At 63.7% G+C, this 20618-nt stretch overlaps 1 protein-coding gene across 4 annotated transcripts in view; it reads right to left on the bottom strand.

Annotated features, from left to right (window-relative positions):
• ZDHHC3 (zinc finger DHHC-type palmitoyltransferase 3) overlaps positions 1 to 20618 on the bottom strand; it is a 41186-nt gene that overhangs the window by 4563 nt on the left and 16005 nt on the right. For 3 of the 4 annotated variants that reach the window (XM_045856593.1, XM_045856595.1, XM_045856594.1), the window contains exons 3-6: positions 15197 to 15321; positions 9756 to 9852; positions 9173 to 9254; positions 6457 to 6587 (exon numbers count right to left, since the gene is read on the bottom strand). In XM_045856593.1, the coding sequence (XP_045712549.1) occupies positions 6457 to 6587; positions 9173 to 9254; positions 9756 to 9852; positions 15197 to 15321 (435 nt within the window). Of the gene's footprint in view, positions 1 to 3056; positions 4560 to 6456; positions 6588 to 9172; positions 9255 to 9755; positions 9853 to 15196; positions 15322 to 20618 lie in introns of those variants that run through there. The other variant, XM_045856596.1, reaches the window with a different exon arrangement.

Genomic DNA, 20618 nt, shown 5'->3' with positions numbered 1-20618 from the left:
GCTCTCTGCCCAGGTCGTTTCCATCCTCCTGCACACGCTCGCTCTGCCGGTGCCGACCTCACGGGCAGAGAAAGGCTGGGGAGGGACAGGAAGCGAGAGCCCCCAGGATCGCTGGCGTCCGTTCCCGCGGCACGCTCCCGACCAGGACTCGGGGGAGCACTGGGCCTCCCCCACGAGCCCGAGGAAATGTCACCGGATGAAGTCCCTTGTGGTCCAGGGTGTCAGCTCTAGGTCTGGAGAGAAGAAATTCCAACAAATCTGCCGTGTGAGAGGCCCGAAGGTCTGAACCCTCAGGTTCAGGAGGAGTCCAAGGGGTTACTTTTTCCTGAAAAGACTCAATTTCGAGTTTTGTGTGGATTTAAAGGTGTCCTGAAAGCAAAGTTCTTTTTTTTTTAAACATTGATTTGAGACACAGACATCGATTTGTTGTTCCACGGATTTATGCATTTGTTGGTTGATTCTTGTGTGAGCCCTGACCGGGGACTGAACCCACAGCTGGGCGTACCAGGACTACACTGTGACCAACTGAGCCACCCGGCTGAAGGCCAAGTTCTGAATGAAGCTGGAGGTTTGCAGAGGCCACGGTCACACGCTCTTCAGGCTGAGGCGACCCACAGCGGTGGACTCCAGGTGAGGGGGCAGCGACGGCCCAAACCAGCACCTCCTGCAGGCAGGGTGTGACATGGGCCTTTTGGGCCTCGTTGGTCTGAGGGATGCGCGAGCTTTGATCTGTACACAAACCCACCACCGCCCCACGATGAATGTACCGAGACTCAGGGCCCACGGGCGGCAGAGACTCAGGCACCTGCTCTGTCGGGGCTCGGCTGAGCCCGGAGCCCCGTGTGCTCGGAGGGCCCCAGGGACACCGCAGGCCAGGGTGTGGGCACACGTCTGCCCAGGCTCTGCCTCTGACCATTTGGAGCCGCCACTCCTGCTTGGAGGACCTCGCTCTGTGTTCCCTCCCCCTTCTAGATGGTTCTCCACCCACAGGGCCCCTTGGTCCAGAGACCCAGCTGACAGATGAGAAGTGCAGGGCGGCTGGCCACACCGACACCGTGGCTCCCTGTGGGTGCTTTCACTGTTCCCAGTGCTCAGCAGGCGGGGTGGGGGGGGGGCAGGGGGCAGGGGGTGGCCTCAGTGCGGGCACACCCGCTCAGCACCATAGTGGACCACTTGCGGGGCGACCCCAAGGGCCCCACATGCATTTTCAGACCAGAGTGTGCGTCAGAACCACGGCAGGGCCACTGAAATCCGGTTTGCTGGGCACGCCCCTCAGAGCGGGGCCTGAGAATGTGCATTTCTAACAAGTTCCCAGGGGCGGCGGCTGCTGCTGGTGGTCTGGGCAGCACACGCTGAGATGCCTGGGGGCCTCAGTAAAGAGTCTCGAGAGGAATTCTAGCGAAACCTTGCCGCCTTTGGCCCCCTCACCTTTAAAGGCCCCTTCTAGGGCGGGACCCCCCACCTCTGCTGGCTGGCTCGCCCTTGAGGCTGACGCATCGTTAAGTCTTGAAACCAGCTCACCCTCCAACCCAGCCCCCCCCCCACGTCTGGGGGTTCCTGCGTGATGCCGACCTCACAGACGTCATTTCTTAGGCCTGTTAAGAAACAATGGTTTCTTAATTGACCTCACCTGGAAGGTTCCCGCCGCCGGAAGGCAGAGATTTTAACTTTCTAAGCAGCCGAGCCAGAATGAGCAGAAGCTGGGAACTCAGGGCGTCTCACTGCCGGTTCTTCCAGGAAAGACGCGTTGCACAGACGCAGTGCTCCTGCCTCATGGGACCCTCGGCTCCTGTGTGCCCCCCCCCCACATGCTCCCCGTGAGCGTGGGGTCCCCAGGCCCATGAGGACCCGCAGGCTTGTCCGGATCTGGGCCTTCTGTATTCAGTATGGGGGCTGCGAACATGGAGTCCCCTAAGCCAACGAGCCAGCCACATCACCTCCCTCTTCTCTGTCCCCCTCCGCCCTGCGGAGGCCACGTTCTGACGCACTGTGGCTGCTACCGGCCCGTCTCCCACGTGCGTGCCCTTCAGTGCTGTCCGGCTCCCGGGCTGCAGCCGAGGGCCGGGCCGCCTTTGTGCGGAGGCATGGCCTCCTTCCCAGGCGCCTGGGAACCCTGAGGAGAGCCCGGGAGGCCCCTCCCCCCTGGGTGGACGCGGGGCCGGAGACCGGTCTCCCCGCTGTAGCCGGAGGGCCAGGCAGCGCAGCGCAGCGCAGCTGCCTCCCCGGGGAAGACCCCTTGGGGGCGCCAGCCAGGCTGGAGCCCTCAGGCCACTCGCCAGTCATTTAACAGCCATACTTCTTCCACGGCCTAAGTGAAAGGTTTAAAACAATAGAAGCAGCTCTGGCTGGTGAGGCTCAGTGGGCTGGGTGACGTCCCACAAGCCGAAAGGCCGCTGGTTCAATTCCCGGTCAGGGCACATGCCTGGTTCTGGGTCAGGTCCCCAGCTGGGGCGTGTGAGAGGCAACCGATGGATGGTTCCCTCTCACATCGATGTTTAACTTCCCTCTCTTGCTCGCTCCCTTCCCCTCTCCCTAAAAAATTTAAAATCTTGGGGAAAAAAAATCGTGAGGGAAACAGATGCTATAGATGCTATAGACTGGATTTAAAAATAGACGCCAGCCTGGATCGCAGCACCGACGACAGCACAGCAGGAGCGAGTCCCGGGGGCTGACTGCGGCTGCGGTGCTCGGGGAAACACCGAGGGGTGTCGGGGGGCTCTCTGAGCGCCCCAAGGGAAGGGCCTCTCCCCCGGGCCCAACCCTGGAGGCCAAGTCTGCAGACCTGACGGCGTTTTCTACTGCGGCTGAGCAGCTGTGAGCGCAGGGGAGGGAGCGGCCGCAGAGAGCCCGAGAGGCTGGCCGGGCGAGCGTGCGCAGGAGGGGGACCTACCGTCCTTCGGAGGAGACAGGAGAAGCCTCACCCCAGAGGGGCAGCCCGAGCAGGCGTCCTGTGGAAGCAGTGACCAGGGGCCCCAGCCAGCACGCTGCCAGGCGGGGCCCCTCCCTCACCGGGCCCTGCCCGCCGGCAACGCTGTCAGAGAGCGAGCTGCGTCAGGACAGGTTTTGGAAAACTTTTATTGCGTTTGGTCTCCAGGTGGAAGCACTGGCCGACGAACTGAAAGAGGCTTGTTCACTGACTCTCCTGAAAACCCACATGGCTAGATCCACGGTCTCCCCACCCGAGACTGGGTGTAACGGACCTTATCCCCCACCCACCCCAAGCAAGAGCTAAACACGGTTTCTGGCGATTGCTTGAGAAAAAAAACAAAACTAACCCGTGTGGGAGAATGCAGATGGACAGTATTCAGGTTTCGGGGGTTTGCACGTGGCCGGCGCTCTGTCCTCAGCCACCCCACAGTCCTCAGGCAGACAGACTCGCAGCAGGGAGGGCCTCCTGGGGCAAGTGGGGGGCCGGGCGGGGGCGGGGGGTGACTGGCAACGTCGCCTGTGCGTCAGGGCCTGACCCAGGCCCGGGCGGCAGCCCCCCAGGTTGGAACACAGACCGGAGGTGGGCGCGTGCCCGTCCAAGGGTCCAGTGATCAGAAAGTGAACCTGCTTTGGCGACTCACAGAGTGAGGAGGACAGGGTGATGGCGTGCGAGAGAGGAAGCGGATGGACGGAGGGAAATGGAGCTCGCCTGCAATCGCGCAGTTTTTTCCTTCTTTTGATTGTGTAAGGCATTTTGAACCGGAAAGACTTCTTCCCTTCACACTCCTCCAGCTGATCAGAGGGAATGTAACTGGTGACTCGGAATACAGACACGACCCCTTCCACCCCCGCCCCTCACCCACGCACCCGCGTCCATAAAGCACAAGGCAGGCAACCGACTTCAAGGATCAGGAGGCAAACCGCGTCCACGTGGGGGTGGGGGGGGCGAGGCCGCTGCGTCAAGGACCCTCCTACGGCTCCAGCCCTGCCCCTGCCCCCTGGGCCACGCGGGGCAAGCATCCGTCTTCCGCGGGGCTTCAGTCCCACTGGGGCGCCCGCCGCCGCCTCCTGGGCAGGGGGAGGCGGGGCCCTCCTGCGCCTGCATCCGCCACCAGCGTCCACCAGCGTCGCGTCCCGGTTAGTAGGGGGGCGCGGCCCGCGGACAGCGCCCGCCGCGTTAGTCAGGCCAGACAGACAGCAGAGAGGAGCCTGGAGGCCAGAGGAGTGACTTTGAAAAGGAAAACAGAAGAGCAGCGTCGGTTGCCAAAAAACAGAAAGGATGACCTTTTAAAAATAAAACGTGGGGACTTTTTTTTCTCTGCAATGCTCAGCCATTTCACTTGAGACATAAAAACGTCCCAGAGGAGCTGTGTGCGCGTTCCCGGTGCGCGCACGCGCGAGGCCGCGGGCGGCCGGGCTGGGGCGGGTCTGGGCCGGGTCTGGGCCGGGGGGCGGCAGCGCCGGCCGGTCCTTCAGACCACGTACTGGGACGGGTCTGCCTTCCCTTGGTCTGGCGTGGCAAAGGGGCTGGCCCAGCCTAGAGAGAAGGGGTGGCCGAAAACGGCTTTCATGTTCATCCATTTTGTTTTTTTAGCCCATCTTCTCTCTTCCTTTTTCAATTGTTCTATTCCCTGAAAACAAGAACAATCACACTTTCAGTCAAGCGCGTCACTGCTGGGGTCCGGGGGCGGGACGGCCCTTAGCTCGAGGGGAAGGGGGTCAACGCTTCCTTTTTAAGGCTGTAAAGCTAACTGCATGATACGTTTTCCTCCCTTTCCCACATAAAAAGTGTTTGTAAAAAACCATACTTTTGGGTGGGTGGGGGGCAGACGTTTGTAAGTCCCTCCAGGACGGGCCCACAGGAGTCTGAAGTTACTCTGACCACTTTGCAGACAAAAAAAAGCGAGTGACAGGCCAGCCTAGGGGGCAGGAGGCACAGCTCAGAAGGCGGGACAGGAGGGACAGGCCGAGTCAGGGGGAGTCACCAGAGGAGGAAGGAGGCGGTTAGTACAGGTTAGAGGGCCACGCAGACAGACCAGTCAGCCCCAGTCACGGCAGGGTCTCCCCGGCTCCCGTGGGGGGCAGCGAGGCGCGGCCACCTCGCAGCGGTCACACGGCCTGCACTGCCCCAGGGCCGTGGAGCTGGTCAGAGGGCAGGGCCAGAGTTCGTGCCCCTGCCCGGAGGGACAGGAGGGCAGCAGCCTGGCTGGGGCCAGCGGGGCCCTGGGCCCTGGTGAGGCGGGCAGTTGTGGGGCTGAGGGGCCAGCCAGCCTGGCCTGCGTCTCTGTCCTCAGCCTAGGGACCCGGCAAGAACAGAGGTGAGGGGAAGACCCCATTTCCCAGGAGCTGCGGGGCCCGCCCTTCCTTTCCTCTGTCCTCTTTCCAGCAGGATGGATCCCTCCCTCAATCCGCCGAGGGGAAGCACATGGCACATTGTGGGGGGGGGGGGGGGCTGGGCCTGCGCGCTCTCCCCTGCTGCCCCAGAGCCTGCCTGTGTGGCGTGCGGTCCCCTCCCGTTCCCTGCAGTCCTTCCACGGAGAAGCTGGTCGTGTTTACCGCTGGGACACACAGCTGCATCTACGTCCCTGGCTACCACTGCGTCACAGCCTCTTTGGCAACGATGTTATTTCTCATAAAAGTTGCTACGAGCCCCCAGCCTTCTAAGCCGTCGGGAATTCTCACGGGTCCGGACAACGGCACCCTGGCGGCTGGGCAGCGTCACCCACGTGAGCACTGCCGCCCAAGGGGCCAGGGAGCCAGGAGGACTGCCAGGAGGCACCCACGGCCCCAAGGACAAAAAGGGAAGAGATGGCCGCGTCAGAGCCCTGGGCTGACCACCGTGAGGCTCCCGCACACCTCTGGAGGGGGCAGGAGGGGGCAGGAGGGGGCAGGAGGGGGCAGTGGTGTCGGGCTGGTGGCTCCAGCCCAGCAGCTACGAGGCCCCCAGAGGAGGAGACATGAGTAGGTGGAAGGCAGGGCCAGGAAGACGCTACGGACGAGGTCCAGGGCTCGGCCAAGCAGGGGTGACCCTGAGGCCTGGTGAGAGTCTGCTGTCCACTGATGGGGGGAAGAGGCTGGGGGGGTACCTCCCAACGGCGCCCTCAGGACCTGGCTGTGAACTCACCTCCTCTGGGAAGCCGACCCTGCCTGTGCCCGCTGGGTCAGAGCGCCCTTTGCCCACCACCCTGTCTCCAGGCCTGCGGCCCCCGATGGGAGGCGTCCCAGTGCTCAGCAGAGCGCCTGGCTCAGAGCAGTGCCCAGGCGGAGCCACCTCAGGAGGACGGAAGGACCGGTGAGAGAGGGAACCCGTCACCAAGGCTTTGGGGCCCGTCCCTGGTGCGAACCTCTGTGCCAGCCTGGAGGGGCGAGAACTCGTGTGTGCACGAAGCCTGGCGTCCGGGAAAGTGCCCTGCACACAGGGTGTGGCCGAGGGTCCAGGCCCGGCCTGCAAGCAGCCCTCCCAGCAGCCTCTGCCCCGGGGCCGCCCCGCCCCCCGTGCCGCGGCAGGCGGACAGGCCAGCTGCTCACCGTCTCGTCCGTGCAGATGGAGTGCACCTGCGTCCCGAACATCACCGACGTGAAGATGAGGAAGAGCAGCCCCTCGAAGCACAGCAGGATGAGCAGGATCACCGTGGTGGGTGGCGAGAAGTAGCTGCACTCTGGAAGGAGGGGTGCGTGGGGTCAGGGCTGCGGCCGCCGCCTAAGGCCCCCAGGGCTCCCACTCTGCCTCAGGACCCCCGCCCCCAGACTCGGGCCTTCCCGGGGGCCCGTCTGTGGCCTCCGGGCCTCGGCGAGGACCCTGCTGCCCACACCAGCCGCACCAACACTCCTGCAGGGAAGTCCGAGACAGGCCGGGCCCTGCCGTGGCCACCCCTCCCTCACACACCCATCCTCGCTCACTGCCCCTTCCCTGGCCCGCGAGTGACACCTGTGTCCTCGTGCCAAGCGCAGCGTCTGCCCCCGGAAGGACCCAGAAAGAACTCAGGGCCGAGGCACGAGGCCTGGCGACACCACAGGCAGACCCTCGTCTCCTCGGAGAGCTCGCTGCGGGTGGGCCAGGTGGGGGCCCCGTCCAACCCTGGCGCGGCGGGTTTCTGGGCACTGCCCTTCCAGGCGCTGCCCCCTCCGCGCCCCTATCTGCTCAGGGGTGAGGGGAGAGGACGGGTGTGGGGGGTCCCTCGGCAGCTTTGGGACTTGGAACTCACCGGGGCAGGGACTACTGTCCCCGCTGTCTCCCTGACCAAGGTGGGAGCAGAGCTGGCGGGCAGTGGCCCTGAGGAGCACCTGCACCTTGGGGACAGCCAGGGCCCCGGAGCGGAGCAGGCACCGTGCTCCTCCCGACCCCTCTGCAAGCCCACGCTGGCCTGCGCTGTGGCCTGAGGCAAGTCCTGTCCCCTTCCGGGCTCTCCGGCCACCTCCCACCACCTCGGGGCAGAGAGCTGGACGAGAGGTGCACTCTTGTTTTAAGTCGTGGAACCCTCTGTCTGCACAGGAATCGGAGCCCGGCAGGAGAGAGCCCCGGGGGAAGGCAGCCCTCACAGGTGATGGGCCGCACAGACTTGCGCCCTCGCCGAGAGCTGCCCTTGCGGTTCAGGCTCGCGCTGTCCCTGTGCTCAGGGCTCTAGCCTGGCTCCCTGGCCGGGGAGGTGGGGTCCTGGAGGGCAGTGAGGCCTCGCTGGGCTTGGGAATTTGGGGTAAGTGTCCCCTCGGAGCTCCCGCACAGGAGCTCCAGGTGGGGAGCAGCTGGGCCCGGCTCTGGGAGCTCGCGCTGTCCAGGACGCAGGGCGCGGCCCCTCATCTGGATGCCGTCATCTCCCCCCTCCCCCCCAACCCCGGGTTTTCCCTGCTGGGGCCTTGGCGTACAGGGCCTGGGTGGGTGGCCACTGCTGTGGCGGCCATCTGTGTGGCCACGGGGCCGGCAGGCCAGTGTGAGTCCCAGCACCAGCCGCCGCTGGGTCTGGCTGCAGTGCCCCCACTCCCGCTGCATTCCGGCCCACCTCCGTCCTGCCCTGTGCGCTGGGGAAACCACCCCTGCCAGCTCCGTTCCAGGGCAGGGACGCTCTGCCCGGTGACACTGACCCAACGGCAGGTGGGCGCTGTCTGTGGTGACCCAGCGGCCTCGTTGGACCCCACCCCCAGGCCGCCAAGGCCACGTAGGAGGTGAACTGGAGCCCCCAGGGCCGAGCAGAACCCGTGTGCTCGGAGAACGCTCACCCAGGACCTCGCTGGTGGCCCCCGCCCCCACGATGCAGGACGCACCACCTGCACAGAGCCCCCCGCCCATGATCAGACCTCCTGCTCTCCGGCCGGTGCTAGAGCCGCGCCAGTCTCCACAGTGCGGGGCACGGGCTGCGGCCCAACTGTCCCCTCCGAGAGGTAGTCCCGGCAAGACCACGCCCAGGAAGCCAGCGTGTGCGCAAGAGCAAAACTCCCCCAGGCGGCGAAGGGGAGCAGGGGGCCCGTGGAGGGAAAGCGGCAGAACTGGGCGTTCCTGCTGCGGACGGCGGCTCCCAGGTGAGGTGGGTGTGCAGGGTCTAGCTCAGCGGGTGGCCTTTCTGGAGTCTGAGTATCTTTAATTTTTTTTTCTTCTTAGTTTTATTCATCTTCCCAATTTCACGTATTTATTTTGTTTAGCACCTGTATTTCCCCTCAGAATTTATGTCATTTTCTGGTTGCAGTCCCTTCCCCACGTACACATTTACGTGGGACGCTTCTAAAGCAGGAAGAATTTCTCTGCAATCCCAATGTAAACTCGTGACCAGGCAGTTAAAAATCAACCACCACAAAACACAAACAAATTCACAAAAAGCCTCCACATGCTGGCCAGAAAGCTAAAAATGAATCTCTGCAAGAGGGGAACAAGTAGCCTTTGCGTCAAGTGCTTTGTGGAGGACTGGAACTGGAACAAACGTTCCCCTCTCCGGGCAGGGCCCCGCCCTGCCTCCGGGTGCGCTCTCCCGGGACCGGGACCGGTGGGCGGGCGGCTCCGGCCGGGCGTCTGGGCGGGGCACAGCCCGCTACTGTACCTGCGGGGCTGACTGTAAGGGGCTGCTCTTTTTCAAGGAGGGAGAGTTGGGCGTCTGCTGCTGCTTCCCTGGCCAGTCCGTAGGCTTGCAAGAGATCTAATGAAGCGAAGGGGCCCTGGCGCCAGGCTGCAGCCGCGCAGCCGCCCAGCCCGCGTCACCCCCGCCGGGGCCGTCACCCGCCCTGGCCGGAGGGAGGCCCGGCGCAGGCGCATACTCACTCGTCCAGTCTTCTTCGAAGCAGCGCAGGAAGTGGAGTCCCACCATGACGAGCGCGTGCAGGGAGATGAGCGCGATGTACATCTGCAGCGGGAGCGGAGCGTCTGGTCAGGGCGGGCGAGGGTCGGCCGGCCCCCACGGGGCTGCGGAGGCCTCTGGCGGTCCTCCCACTGCCCCCCACCCCGCCCACGGAGGACAAGGGCCCATCACCAGGTGTGACCTGTGCGCCAGGGGGCGGGGCTGCCCGGTGGCGCTGCGGGCTGGCTGCGTCTCCCTCCCGGCGGAGGAGTCCGGGCTCAGGGTGCTGACCCCAGCGGCCCCTCCAGCCCACACGCCGAACAGGGCCCGCCGTCCTCAGCAGGACGGCCTGGTTCAGCGGCTCAGGCTGCTTGCGCGCTGTGCTGGGGGCCCAGGACACGGCCCTCGCTTCCAGCTAACCGACTTGAGCCGACTCTAGCTGCCCGAGCTCAGGGCTTCCGAACAGGCAGGCCCTCGCCGAGCAAGGAGCGCCGGCTGGAGGGTGGAGGGGAGGCCAGCGCTCCGCAGGTTCCCGGGGGTGCGGCAGAGCTCCCAGGCGGGACTTACTGTAAACAGGACGAAGTACTTCTGGTTGTTCTCGCCCACGCAGTTGTTGACCCAGGGACAGTGGTGGTCCATCTTCCGAATGCACCGCTTGCAAACACTGCAACAGCGCACAAGGCAGTCCGTCAGGGGGGCCCGGCGGTGGCGGGAGGGCCTCGGGGAGCGCAGAGCCGCGCCAGGCAGAGCCCCCTGCTGCGGCTGCACTGCAAGGGGCCGGACGGAGGCCAGGACCCCCAGGGTCACGGTCGCCCACCAAGGGCTCTTGTTGGACAGACACGTGGGGCGGGACTGACGTGGCTGCTCCCCTGACGGGACACGGAGCTGAGAAGGCATGTGCTTTACTGGGAGGGCAGAGTGGAGGGCAGTTTCGACCTTGACGGGATGAGAGGGGCCAGGGAAAACGGCTGCTCCCCATCCCCCAGAGAGACCAAACGCCCCGCAGGCGGGGCCCTCTGGGCCGGGGGGGCGGGGAGCTCCCCAGCAGAAGCGTCCAGGGAGGGCGCGGCTGCGGGAGGAGGAGGCCCGCTTGGGAGAGCAGAGCTGGGTCCCTGGCCAGGCCGACAGCCTCAGGGCGGAGGGAAGCCGGCCTGCAGGAACCTTCCAGCTCTAAGATGATGTCCAAATTAGCGACCCCCACCCCCGCAAAAAAAAAAAAAAAGCACAAAAGTCATCTGAGCTTAAGTGTCGACCGTCTGATAAATGGTAAATTTACAAACTACTAACCTGCTGTGGGGACCCTTGGGGGTTTCAGGCCGACTTGACAGCCAGCACCCGGCCACGCCCCCTCTGGGGGTGCAGAAGCCAGAACACGGGCCGGAGCGCAGGCTCGCGGGCCTGACAGCAGCCGCGCCCACAGCTCCCGAGAGGAAGGCGCGCCGGCCCACAGACAGGCCACCCACACCGTGCGCTTTCCAGTTCACTAGAGTAGGTTCCTGAGCATTTATCTTGGGGGCCTTTCTTGTTCAAAACAGCTGGAAATACTACAAATATAAGCTTGGAAATAACACAACTAGATTTCTTTTCCGAAAGTCCCTCGGTTCACGCCAGCTTTTCTCCCCGCTCACTGTATCTCAGACCCTGACCATACGCGGCCTGGCGGTGGGCGGCCCTGCAGGAAGGGGTGGCCTCGGGCCCTGCTGGTGCGGGCAGACAGGGTGGGGAAGGCGCGGGAGGGGTCCTGCGGGTGAGGGGTGGGCTGTTCCCCGGACCCCTGGCCAAGAGCTTGGGCCACTCGGAGGGGGGCCTCACTGTGGGGCCGCTGTGACCTGTGACACGCCGCTGCAGGGCTCACCCCCACCCCCGGGAGGGTGGCCTTTTCTGAGCACAGCGTCAGCTTTGGTGGCCATGGGGACGGGGTCGGGGGAGCCACCCTGGGCGGACAGGCTGATCCCGACCGAGCCTCCGGCCGCCCGCCCAGGGAACTAAGTGCGGGCACGAAGCAGCAGCGAGCACTGACGTGGGGTGACATGACGTGGCGTGACGTGGCCTGGTGCAGACGAGCACTGGGTCATTCTGTCTCCACCCTCCTCTTCTCTGTGACCTCACAGGGTCACACCTCAGGGGTGCCGGCCCCCCTACAGAATCCCCCCGGGGCCAGGAGCGTGCAGGGGATGTGGACAAAGTAAAGAGACAGTTGGGAGCCAGCAACCCTGTGGCCCGTGCTCGCGCCCTCTCTCCCTCCCCCGCCCCCTCTCTGTGCTGCTAATTCACAGCAGTACACACGGGGTGGGGAGGAGGAGGGTGGTGGTGGTGAGCACACAAGAGTTCACTGTGTCACTCCTTACTAATTGCTGTGTTATCTATTCGGTTGGTGACACACAGGCAGTGAGAGCGATCTCCCTGCGCCCCTCCCCGGAGCCCTCCCTCGGAGCCCATTTCTTGCAGGTCCTTCCAGGACATCGCCCTGGGGGTTCCTAGCCCCCACCGTGTACCGTGTGGGGGACAAACTGCTGAGGGGAACCACCCCCGCCCAGCTCGAGGCTCCTGAGCACTTTCTCTTCCGTCGCACTCACTTCTAAGAGGTTTCAAGTGGGTGCTCCGGGCCCTGTTTGCTCCGTGGCGGAGGGGCGAGCACTGGCCGGACATCCGCTGAGCGCTGACCCGCACCCTCTCGGAACACCCCTGCCCTGTTCTCCCGGCCTCTCTGGGGGGACCAGGCGTGCCCCCGGGAAGCTGGCCCTCACAAGAGCCTACGTCTCACCAGCCAAATCAGAGAACTACTCATCCTTCATCCAACAGGAAAAGGGAGTCCAACCCACCGTCAGCTGCAGAACTTGTCCAGAGAGCTGGTCTGTGTCTGCCGTGTGCAAAGACATGAAATGCCAAGGCAGCGCCCCCCCCGCCAGGTGGTGGCACATGCGTGTGTGAGTGGATGGGTGTCCATCCACGCTGGTGGCCGGAGGCACCACGCAGAGGCCGGCTCCCCCAGGGCTCCCAGAACATCCAGCCTGCGGGGCTCTGGGGCGGGGCCTGCCGGGGGGTCCTTGAGCAGGTCAGTGAAGGACACCCCAGGCCCAGGGCAGTGACAGCCCACGTCCTGCCAGGCTGTTCCACTGTAAGCACCATCTGTCACGAGGGGGATGAAGAATGTGGGCCTCCCACCACCCCTGACATCCCACTGGGGAATCGGCCACCTCAGTGTCAGCCGTTGTCCAGCCCCCATTGCCCGGTGCGTGGGGGCTCAGTGGGGCCCCCTCCCTGGGCACAGAAGGGCAGCCCTAGCACAGCGGGCTCCCTGAGGGCCCCTCCCGGACTCTGGCCACTTCCATCAGCCCTCTCCGGGCACCGCCCGCAGGCACCACGTCCGAGTCCCCGTGCCAGGGCGGTGCCCCCAGGGCCCGGCAGCAGGTCCCAGGCAGGCAGGGATGGTCACCGGAAAGACCGTGCCACTAAGGTGGATAACGTCCCAGGCCCCCTCCAGGTGTGGAAACCACTGTTTTAGGGGAGGGAGGATCCTTCTCCCGGCTGCTGCTTCCAGGCTCCTCCTGCCTCTCGTTTCCTCCGAAAGCTCGGGAGGGCCCGAGAAGCTCGCCAGCTCACGCGCCTTCGGGTTCTTTTACGCTCGTGTTCCCTCTCCGGGGGGTGCCAGGACCCTCCTCAGTATGGAGGCCCCCTTGCCTTCCCTGGGTGACAGCCCACCGTGGAGACACAGCCGTGTCCCTCCCTGCGGCGGCTCCCACTCAGCGGCACCACAGAGGATGAGTGCGACCCCCCCCCCCCGCCTGGGCGGAGGCCCCGGGGTCAGGGCCGTGTCCGTCCAGCGCCACAGCCCACGGCCAGGCCGGGGCCCTGCTGAGCAAGGGCCAAGCGGGTGAGGGCTCTGACTCGCGGACAGGGAAGGGCAGACCCGGCAGCGGGCTGCACCGCGCCAGGCCGTGTGGCCCCGGGAGGGAACGCGAGAAGGACACAGCGAGAGGTCCCACATGGTGCCAGGTGGCGTTTCCACGTCGCAGCACACTCACTATGGCTGAAATGACACGCAGCCCTGACCTGGGTGACGCCGTGGGTTGAGCATCATCCTGCAAAGCGAGGGTCACCAGTTCGGTTCCCAGTCGGGGCACATGCCTGGGTTGCGGGCTGGGTCCCCAGATGGGGACATTCGAGGGGCAACTGATGGATGATTCTCCCCTTCCTTTCCTCCCTCCCTTCCCCCTCTGAAAACTAAAAAAATATTAAAAAATAAAAATATAAGCAAAGGAGGCATCCACCACGTCCTGGCAGCCACTCAGAAACAGATCCGGGTGAGGTGGCGGGGAGCACGCCTTGCTCTCAGGACCCGCGGCTCCCCAAGCCGGCCCCCCCCAGAGCCAGCCCGAGTCTCCCGGGGCTGCATGCGGTGCGTGAGCACAGTGCTTCTGAACCACCACCACAGCCACGTGAACTCTACCAGCGGCCGTCCCGCGAGAGACACACAAGAACCCGGAGGACGCACTGGGCAGGCCACGGCGTCCCGGCCTCACCGTGAGCTTGGCGGGGGAGGGGTGTGAGGCTTGGCCAAAGCCAGAGGTCCCCCCTACTTGTGCAAGAACCTAACGCACAGCCCTGGCACGAGGGCCGTCCCTGTGACCACGGACGGCTCCCTCCTCGGTCCTCGACACCAGGAAAAAGCACCTGCCTGGGGTCCCAGGTGCCTCTCCTCGGTGGGAAAACCCACAGGCACACCGCCAGGCTGGAAGGACGCCTCCAGCCCCACGTCCGGGGAGTGCTGGTGGGGGCCACCAGAGCTCAGAGGGTGGAGAGAGCTGTGAATCCCATGGACTCTCCCGAGGGGCAAGGAACCAGAGAGCTGGGCGCAAGCACCTCACCTGAGCAGGCGAGGCCGACGCCAGCCTCCTCTAGCCGGGCAGCGGGGCTCCCGGCCCTGCAGCCGTGCTGGGGGTTCTGCATGAGCACGACTGTGGGTGCCCGGACAACTGTGGGTGCCCAGACAGCAGGGCCACCACGAGCCACCACCCAGGAGCAGTCGTCAGCACGTGTTTCCTGGGTCAGGGATCCCCCCTCGGGGTCGTGGGAGCCAGCAGCTCTGGTCTGCCCAGGGCCGACTGGCTGACCAGCACCCGAGAAAGAATACTGCCCTCGGCCCGTCCTGGGCAGAGATGCAGGAGGAGGCAGGGGCGCCAGGCAGCAGAGGCAGAGGGGGCTCAGGGAAGGGGGAGGAAGTCACTTCGCCCCTTGAGCCCCAAGTCCTCACTCAGGGCGTCATTCCTAGAGCCAAGCTGGCTCCGAGAGCGACTGTGGGGACGGAAGTCAGGTGACCGAGGAGGACAGGGTGGGCGGGGGTGCCCGGACACGGCAGGTGCCCGGGAGCTGGCCGGGAAACAGCGCTGCTGCAGGCCGAGCGCTCTCTCCCGAGACAGAAATGCCCCCCCAACACCCACCGGCCCGAGAAAGGGACCGAGTGATGTGTCTGTAGCACTGTAACAAAAACGTGCAATTTTAGCTGGATGTCCTCAGAGAAACCTGAAAGCCGAACGGGAAAAACCACCATTGATAAGATGCGGAAATGGCTTTTGGGGCTGAATTCTACCGTGTCACAACTTCTTGTGGTTTTGTTTCAAAGGAAAGCCTTTGATTGAGGATGAGCCCCTGGTTTCCCTGTGAGAGTCAAGGGAACAGCCCCACCCTGAGGTGGGTCATGCACTAGACATTCGGGGAGGACCTTGTAAAGCCTTTCTCATCTGCCCTCCCCCGAGGCCCGGCGGTTAGGTGGGAGGGCGGGGGTCTCCTCCTGGGTTTCACAGACCAGGAAACGCGGCTGGGAGGCAAGGGCCTGCCCGGGCCTGCGCCTTCAGACGGGGGTCCTGAGCCCGGGACGAAAGCCCTTTCCAGTCTGGTGAACTCACGGGGGTCGCTCGGTGCCCAGAGGGGGTGCGGCCGGCGGCACCCGAGGGGGAGCGAGCGTGTGCACGTGCGTGTGCGTGCGGGTGGGCCCGGGGCGTGCGTACCTGCAGTGGTGCGCTCGGTCGGGCTTGATGCTGCAGCACTTGGGGCACTTGTACACCACCTGGCCCGGCTTCAGCTGCAAACTCTCGATGAACTCTTTAGTGGCGTTTCCTTTGGGCACGGCCCCCTGCGCGGAAGAGGACAGGCGTGAGTCTGGGCCGGGCTGGGCCGGGGGCCCGTCAGCTCTGACACTCCACCGTGGACACGGTCATTTCAAAGCAGCAGCTACACGCACAGGGACACGACACGCTCACCCCGACACGGGGACTCGGGGTTCCGAGTTACGCCAACACCCGTGAATGTTTACCGACAACCTCCCCGAGGAACCGCCAGCGAGGGGACCCCTGGGCGGCCATCATATTATCCTGTGTACCCTTTACACCGTCTGCAGGGTTTCAGTGAGAATCTTTCTAGAAGTTCAAAAATGAAATTAAAAACAAACAAACAAACAAACCCCCTGCAAAACGCAGCCGGGAGCCGGGACAGGCTACGACGGGAACCACTCTGCGGGAGGCAGGCACCGTGCAGCATGCACACGCTGCCAGGACACGGCTCGACACGGAACGCGCCGTGGGAGCCCACAGCTACCGACCACGGCAGGAAGCGCCCACGGCAGACGGTCGGAGGGAGAAGCAGACTTCCAGGCGGCACGTGGAATGGGAGCTCACGTGGGTACGGGCTTTCTAGACGTAAGTAAGAGGACAAAGCCACACGCGAAAGTCTTAACGGTGACCCCACCCCCGCAGTAGAATCACAGGGGCAGCTTATTTTCTTGATGCCATTTCATAAATGTTCTATGATGAACATGTGGCTTTTGCAATTAAAAAGCCATTAAATATGCAAATAAAAAATATCTGGACCTCAGGAAGGAGCCACCCGCCAAGTAGGAACATGGCCAACTTTCCCGGAGCGTGCGACCGAACGCTGAGACAGCTGAGGGGCCCCTCTGGGGGCAGCCGTCAAGGGTGGGGGCCCAGACCTGCCACCGCAGGCGCAGACTCTCGCTGGGGCTGGCGCAGGGCACGGCCCAGGCGGAGGAGAGGGCCCTACAGAGGCCCAGAGGGCCAAAGATAAACTAACAAATAAAAGACCCAAAACACTAAGCTTTCACCTGAAGCCAATACAAAATAAAATTGAAAGTAAAACAAAATTCTGAAACTTTCTGTGAACAGATAATCTACTAAGTACACGGAATGGAGACGTACGTGGAACTCCCTGTTAGAGGACTGAGCGTAATTAAAGAGAGGACAAGAGGAGAGATTTAAAAGCCCAGAGGGCCTTACTTTCAGTTCTCTTGGACGTAATAAGTAACTGAGTTTAGCCCTGGCCAGGTGGCTCGGTTGCAACATTGTCCGGCACACCACACCGGAACACTGCGGGTTCAAACCCTGGTCGGGGCACCTACGCGGGGGCGGGGGGGGGGAACCCTCCCACGGATGTCTCTCTCTCTCTCTCTAATCAATAAACATATCCTGGTGTGAAGATTAAAAAATTAAAATAAAAATTTTTAAAAAAGTAATTGAGTTTAGGCAACTGTGTGAACTTTTATGGGCCTCGAAGCCACAAGACCGTAACTGGAAGTCGCCACCATCCCCCACACACAGGGACAGCATCGCTGCCCCAGGGAGACGACGCAGTCAGTGGGCTGAGTTTCCCTGCGTGAAGGCCCGGGTTGGGCTCCCTGCCCCGGCCCGGCCCGCCCCGCCCCGCACATGCTGTTTTTACGGTCCCGGGGCCACAACGGGGTGGTGGGGGGGGCCCATAAAGGGCTCGGAGAGCGGCCCCCGCACTGCAGAGGACGACGGGGCGCTCGCTCACAGTGGACAGCTCTGTCATCCTGAAGGCCGGCCCCCCAGGTGACTCCATCTGCACAAACCTCCCGGAGGGCTCATTCCCCACGACCAATCTGTGACCCGTCTGTGACCCGTCTCTCGGAGGAGCCGGGGAGTGGTGGGCCAGCCCCCGGCACTGAGGAGTGTGTGACACGCATACCTTCCCTTTCCCTCGCTGCCTCAGGTGTCTTCTCTCCTCCTCCTCCTCCCCCACCTCCTCCCCCCCTCCCCCTCCAGCATCGGAAGTGATTGGGGAACACGGAAGGAACGCTCCTGAGATGGCATTACCCAACCCAGGGCGGGCGAGGAGCGGCACCTGGCAGCAAACCCCAGACTCGAGCTGCTGCCCCAGCTCCGGCCCCTCCGGGCCAGCCCCCCTCCCCTCTGTCCATCTGTCCCCTCTCTTCGCAGGCCTACCCCTCCCACCCCACTTCTCAAAGGGCAGCTTCACGGTCAGGGGGCTGCCGAGCCATCTGTGAGTCATTTCCCGCTTCCCTTTTCTGCGCAGGCTCTGCGGAGACCCACTTACTAAACGGCGGCTGAATGGTCCGGAGAGTACCGAGGCTGCAACTGTTTGGACGCTATAATTGGAATGAGAACTTCAAAGCTGGAGGTGGCACAACTATTTGGGGAAGACTATAAGAATACTTTTTTATTTTTCACTAGTAGTACTAACAAACCAGTAGGATACACCATGTATGTACATGGTCATACCTTATTTATGACCTCAGGATGTAACTTTTTCTGAAAGTTACAGGCTACGAGATACAGAACATTACACTCCTATTAGGGAACTTGGAACCCTGCAGAGCGCCTTCCTAAAAACTACCCCCACCGCCCCCACCGAGTTAATGAGGAACCCCTGATTGATCTGCTTTCTGTGTGCGATCTGGTGCCCAGCTCTGCACCTGCAAAGCCCAGGGGCCCCAGGGGCTCCCGAGCTGCAGCCCCACCTCTGTTTACACACCGGGTTTTGCATAAGGTGTCGCCTGCTGGGATGGGGCGGCAGGTGGGGGTGGAGCAGCCCAGAGGAGCCTGGGCCCGGGCTGTCTGGTGGACACGCTCTGACCGGCTCCCTTTACACGGTCAGTATCTAACCTAACAGACGCTCCACGTTTCTGCCCAGTTTTCTTCGGGACCACCGGCGAGTCACAGCCTGAGAAGCCGGCTGGGGTCTGGGGCACAGACTGTGGCTCTCACTCACTTGGGACCGGAGCCGAGCACCACCTCCGTAGGTAGCGAGGACCCCTGTCTCCAGCCGCCAGGGACCGGCCTGTGGAGGCCCCCAGAGACAGTGAGGGCAGCAGGGATGCCGGCAGGAAGCCTGCCCTGCTCGCTCCCCACCTGACACCGGTCAATAAATGGCCCCAGCAATCAGCGCCTGCCCCACCCCCCCACCTCTTTGATCCCTTTCCATTCAGTCAGCTCTTCTGAATGGCGGTTCTCAGACCTGGCTGAAACCGGGGGGCTCCTGGGAGCTTTCAAGAGTCCCGATACCCAGGCCCCCGCCCCAGACCAATTAGAGCAGACTCTCTGCATGCCGGGCCCAGGCATCTAAGCTTTCTAAAAGCTCCCCAGGGGATTCTAATACACAGCCCTGTGTGAGAATTAGTGGCGTACAATGTACTCTAAAGCCAACAGCTTCCCTCCAGCCTCTCCACCCCCACCTCGGCCTGAGCCTGTGTCTTGCATGGACCACCAGGATACCTCTAGTCTTCCTGCTCTCGCTCGCCCCGCCCAAACCCCACCCCCAGCACGAAGGAAGCCTGGCTGCACCACGCCTGCCTGATGGCTCCCGCCGCACTCGGAAAACAGACCGGAGTCCTCGGGGGCCCTGCGGCCCGGCTTCTGCAGCCCTCCCAGCTGGCCCCGCGCCCCAGTCCCACTCGGCGTGCTGCAGGCACCCTGGGCTGAGTCCCGCTTCTCCCACCGGCTCCCACCCCCAGGTGCCTGGCCTGCAACCTCAGGTCACTCAGGTCCCAGCTCAAAGGCCACCGCCTTGGAGAGGCGTTCAAAACACCTGTACCCCATAAGGGTCACCATATCACCCCGACAGCGCTCGCTGTCTCGATGGCGCTGCCCGGCCCCGGGCGAGGTGGGAGCTGCAGGGGGCCCGGGTTTGGGTCTGGCCTGTTCCCGGCTGTGTCCACTGTTCAGAGGGGAACCGCGCACGCGGCGAGCCGCTCGCTCAGTAAACGTGCCCTTCGGGGCCTGGGCTCCTCCTCACTGCGGCCAGGCTGGTGTGGTCCTTATGAAATGACAGTTGGCTCTCGTCACACTTTTGTTTAACACCCTCAGGGGGCTCCAGGCTGCCCCTCGTCACCCTAGATGCTCCGCCCACTCAGCCCACCCACACCCACTCTCCTCCCAAGTCCCCACCATTCCACACAGCACAGGGGACCCCAGAGGGGCTGCACCCGTGAACTCCGGAGTCTTTGCGCGTGCTGCCCCTCTGCCGGGGACGCTGTGTCCTCCTGCCTCGATCGGTTACCAGCCCCTCCCGTGTTCTTCCCAGCAGCCCGTGCTTCCTTCGGCCACAGACTTTATTGCCTGGGGGGCTGGCTCCTCTAGACAGGGGGCACCTGGAAAGCAGGAACAGCGCCCGGGGCCTAACAGAACTAGACGATATGGTGAGCAGAACACTGCCTTCTAGCTCAGTATCCCCAATGGCAAGGGCATCATAGAAACTCCTAAAGAAAGCCTTAACTTGCTACCCGCACGACCAAGTGGACGCTGCTGGGCCACCCCTTTCCTACCCTCGGGCTTGGGGACAGGTCCGGCCCTGACCAGGCTCTCGCTCCACGTCCTTCAGGTGCCCGTTGCGCGGGGACGCCACAGGTGGCACTCACTCGGGGCCCTGGGGCCCCTGCCTCCGGGAGCGCGCCTGCGCGAGAGGTGCTGTCTGGCTGGGTGGCTGAGCTGTAGCTGAGCCGGGAAAGCCGCTTTCCCTTGGGACGGATCAACAACCCAACGCCTGAACCAGCAGACACGGAGCCCTTCGAGACGGGAACCGGCTCTTCACCGAGCTCCCCGTGGGGCCCACGGACTGGAAATCTGGGTGACCGCTGCCACCGTCCCTCGGAGTGCTTCCCTGTCTTAATTAAGGCACACTCGTCCCAAGGACTGCAGACAACGCAGGCATAGGAGGTCTTTATCCAATAACACGCTCCCTTGCTTTCCCCGCACACGATAATGGGCAGGAACAGAGGGTTCAACGCCAGGGCACTCGACATGCAGTAGCCACTCGCACAGCGCGGTGTGTTTGGCTAAGTCACCGGGCGGAACACCACCGCTCTGCCCGCTGATCTTCACCGGGAGGCGCTCGCTGCGGCCCGAATCAGGCCCGTCCTGCTTTTCAGGGAAGGTCGGCATCGCCCGGAGGGGAGGCGCTGCGGTGCACAGTCCCAGAACGGGATCCGGCTTTATCCGAATTCACCCGCTCCCGGCCCGTCTTCGCCGCGAAGCCCCGCCCCCTGACCCAACCCCCAGCGCTCCTTCCGCTCCGCCTCCGCCTCCGCCCCCCCCCCACCCCAGGCCTCGCAGTGAGCTGACCGCACCTTTCTAACTGGAGGCCAGGCCTCCCCGGGACCAA

Source organism: Phyllostomus hastatus, unplaced genomic scaffold (genome assembly GCF_019186645.2).
Source record: "Phyllostomus hastatus isolate PE091 unplaced genomic scaffold, TTU_PhHast_1.1 phas_scaffold_129, whole genome shotgun sequence".
NCBI lineage: Eukaryota > Metazoa > Chordata > Mammalia > Chiroptera > Phyllostomidae > Phyllostomus > Phyllostomus hastatus.
The sequence above is the reverse complement of the archived record's forward strand: the minus strand, read 5'-3'. Positions and strand labels throughout refer to the sequence as shown.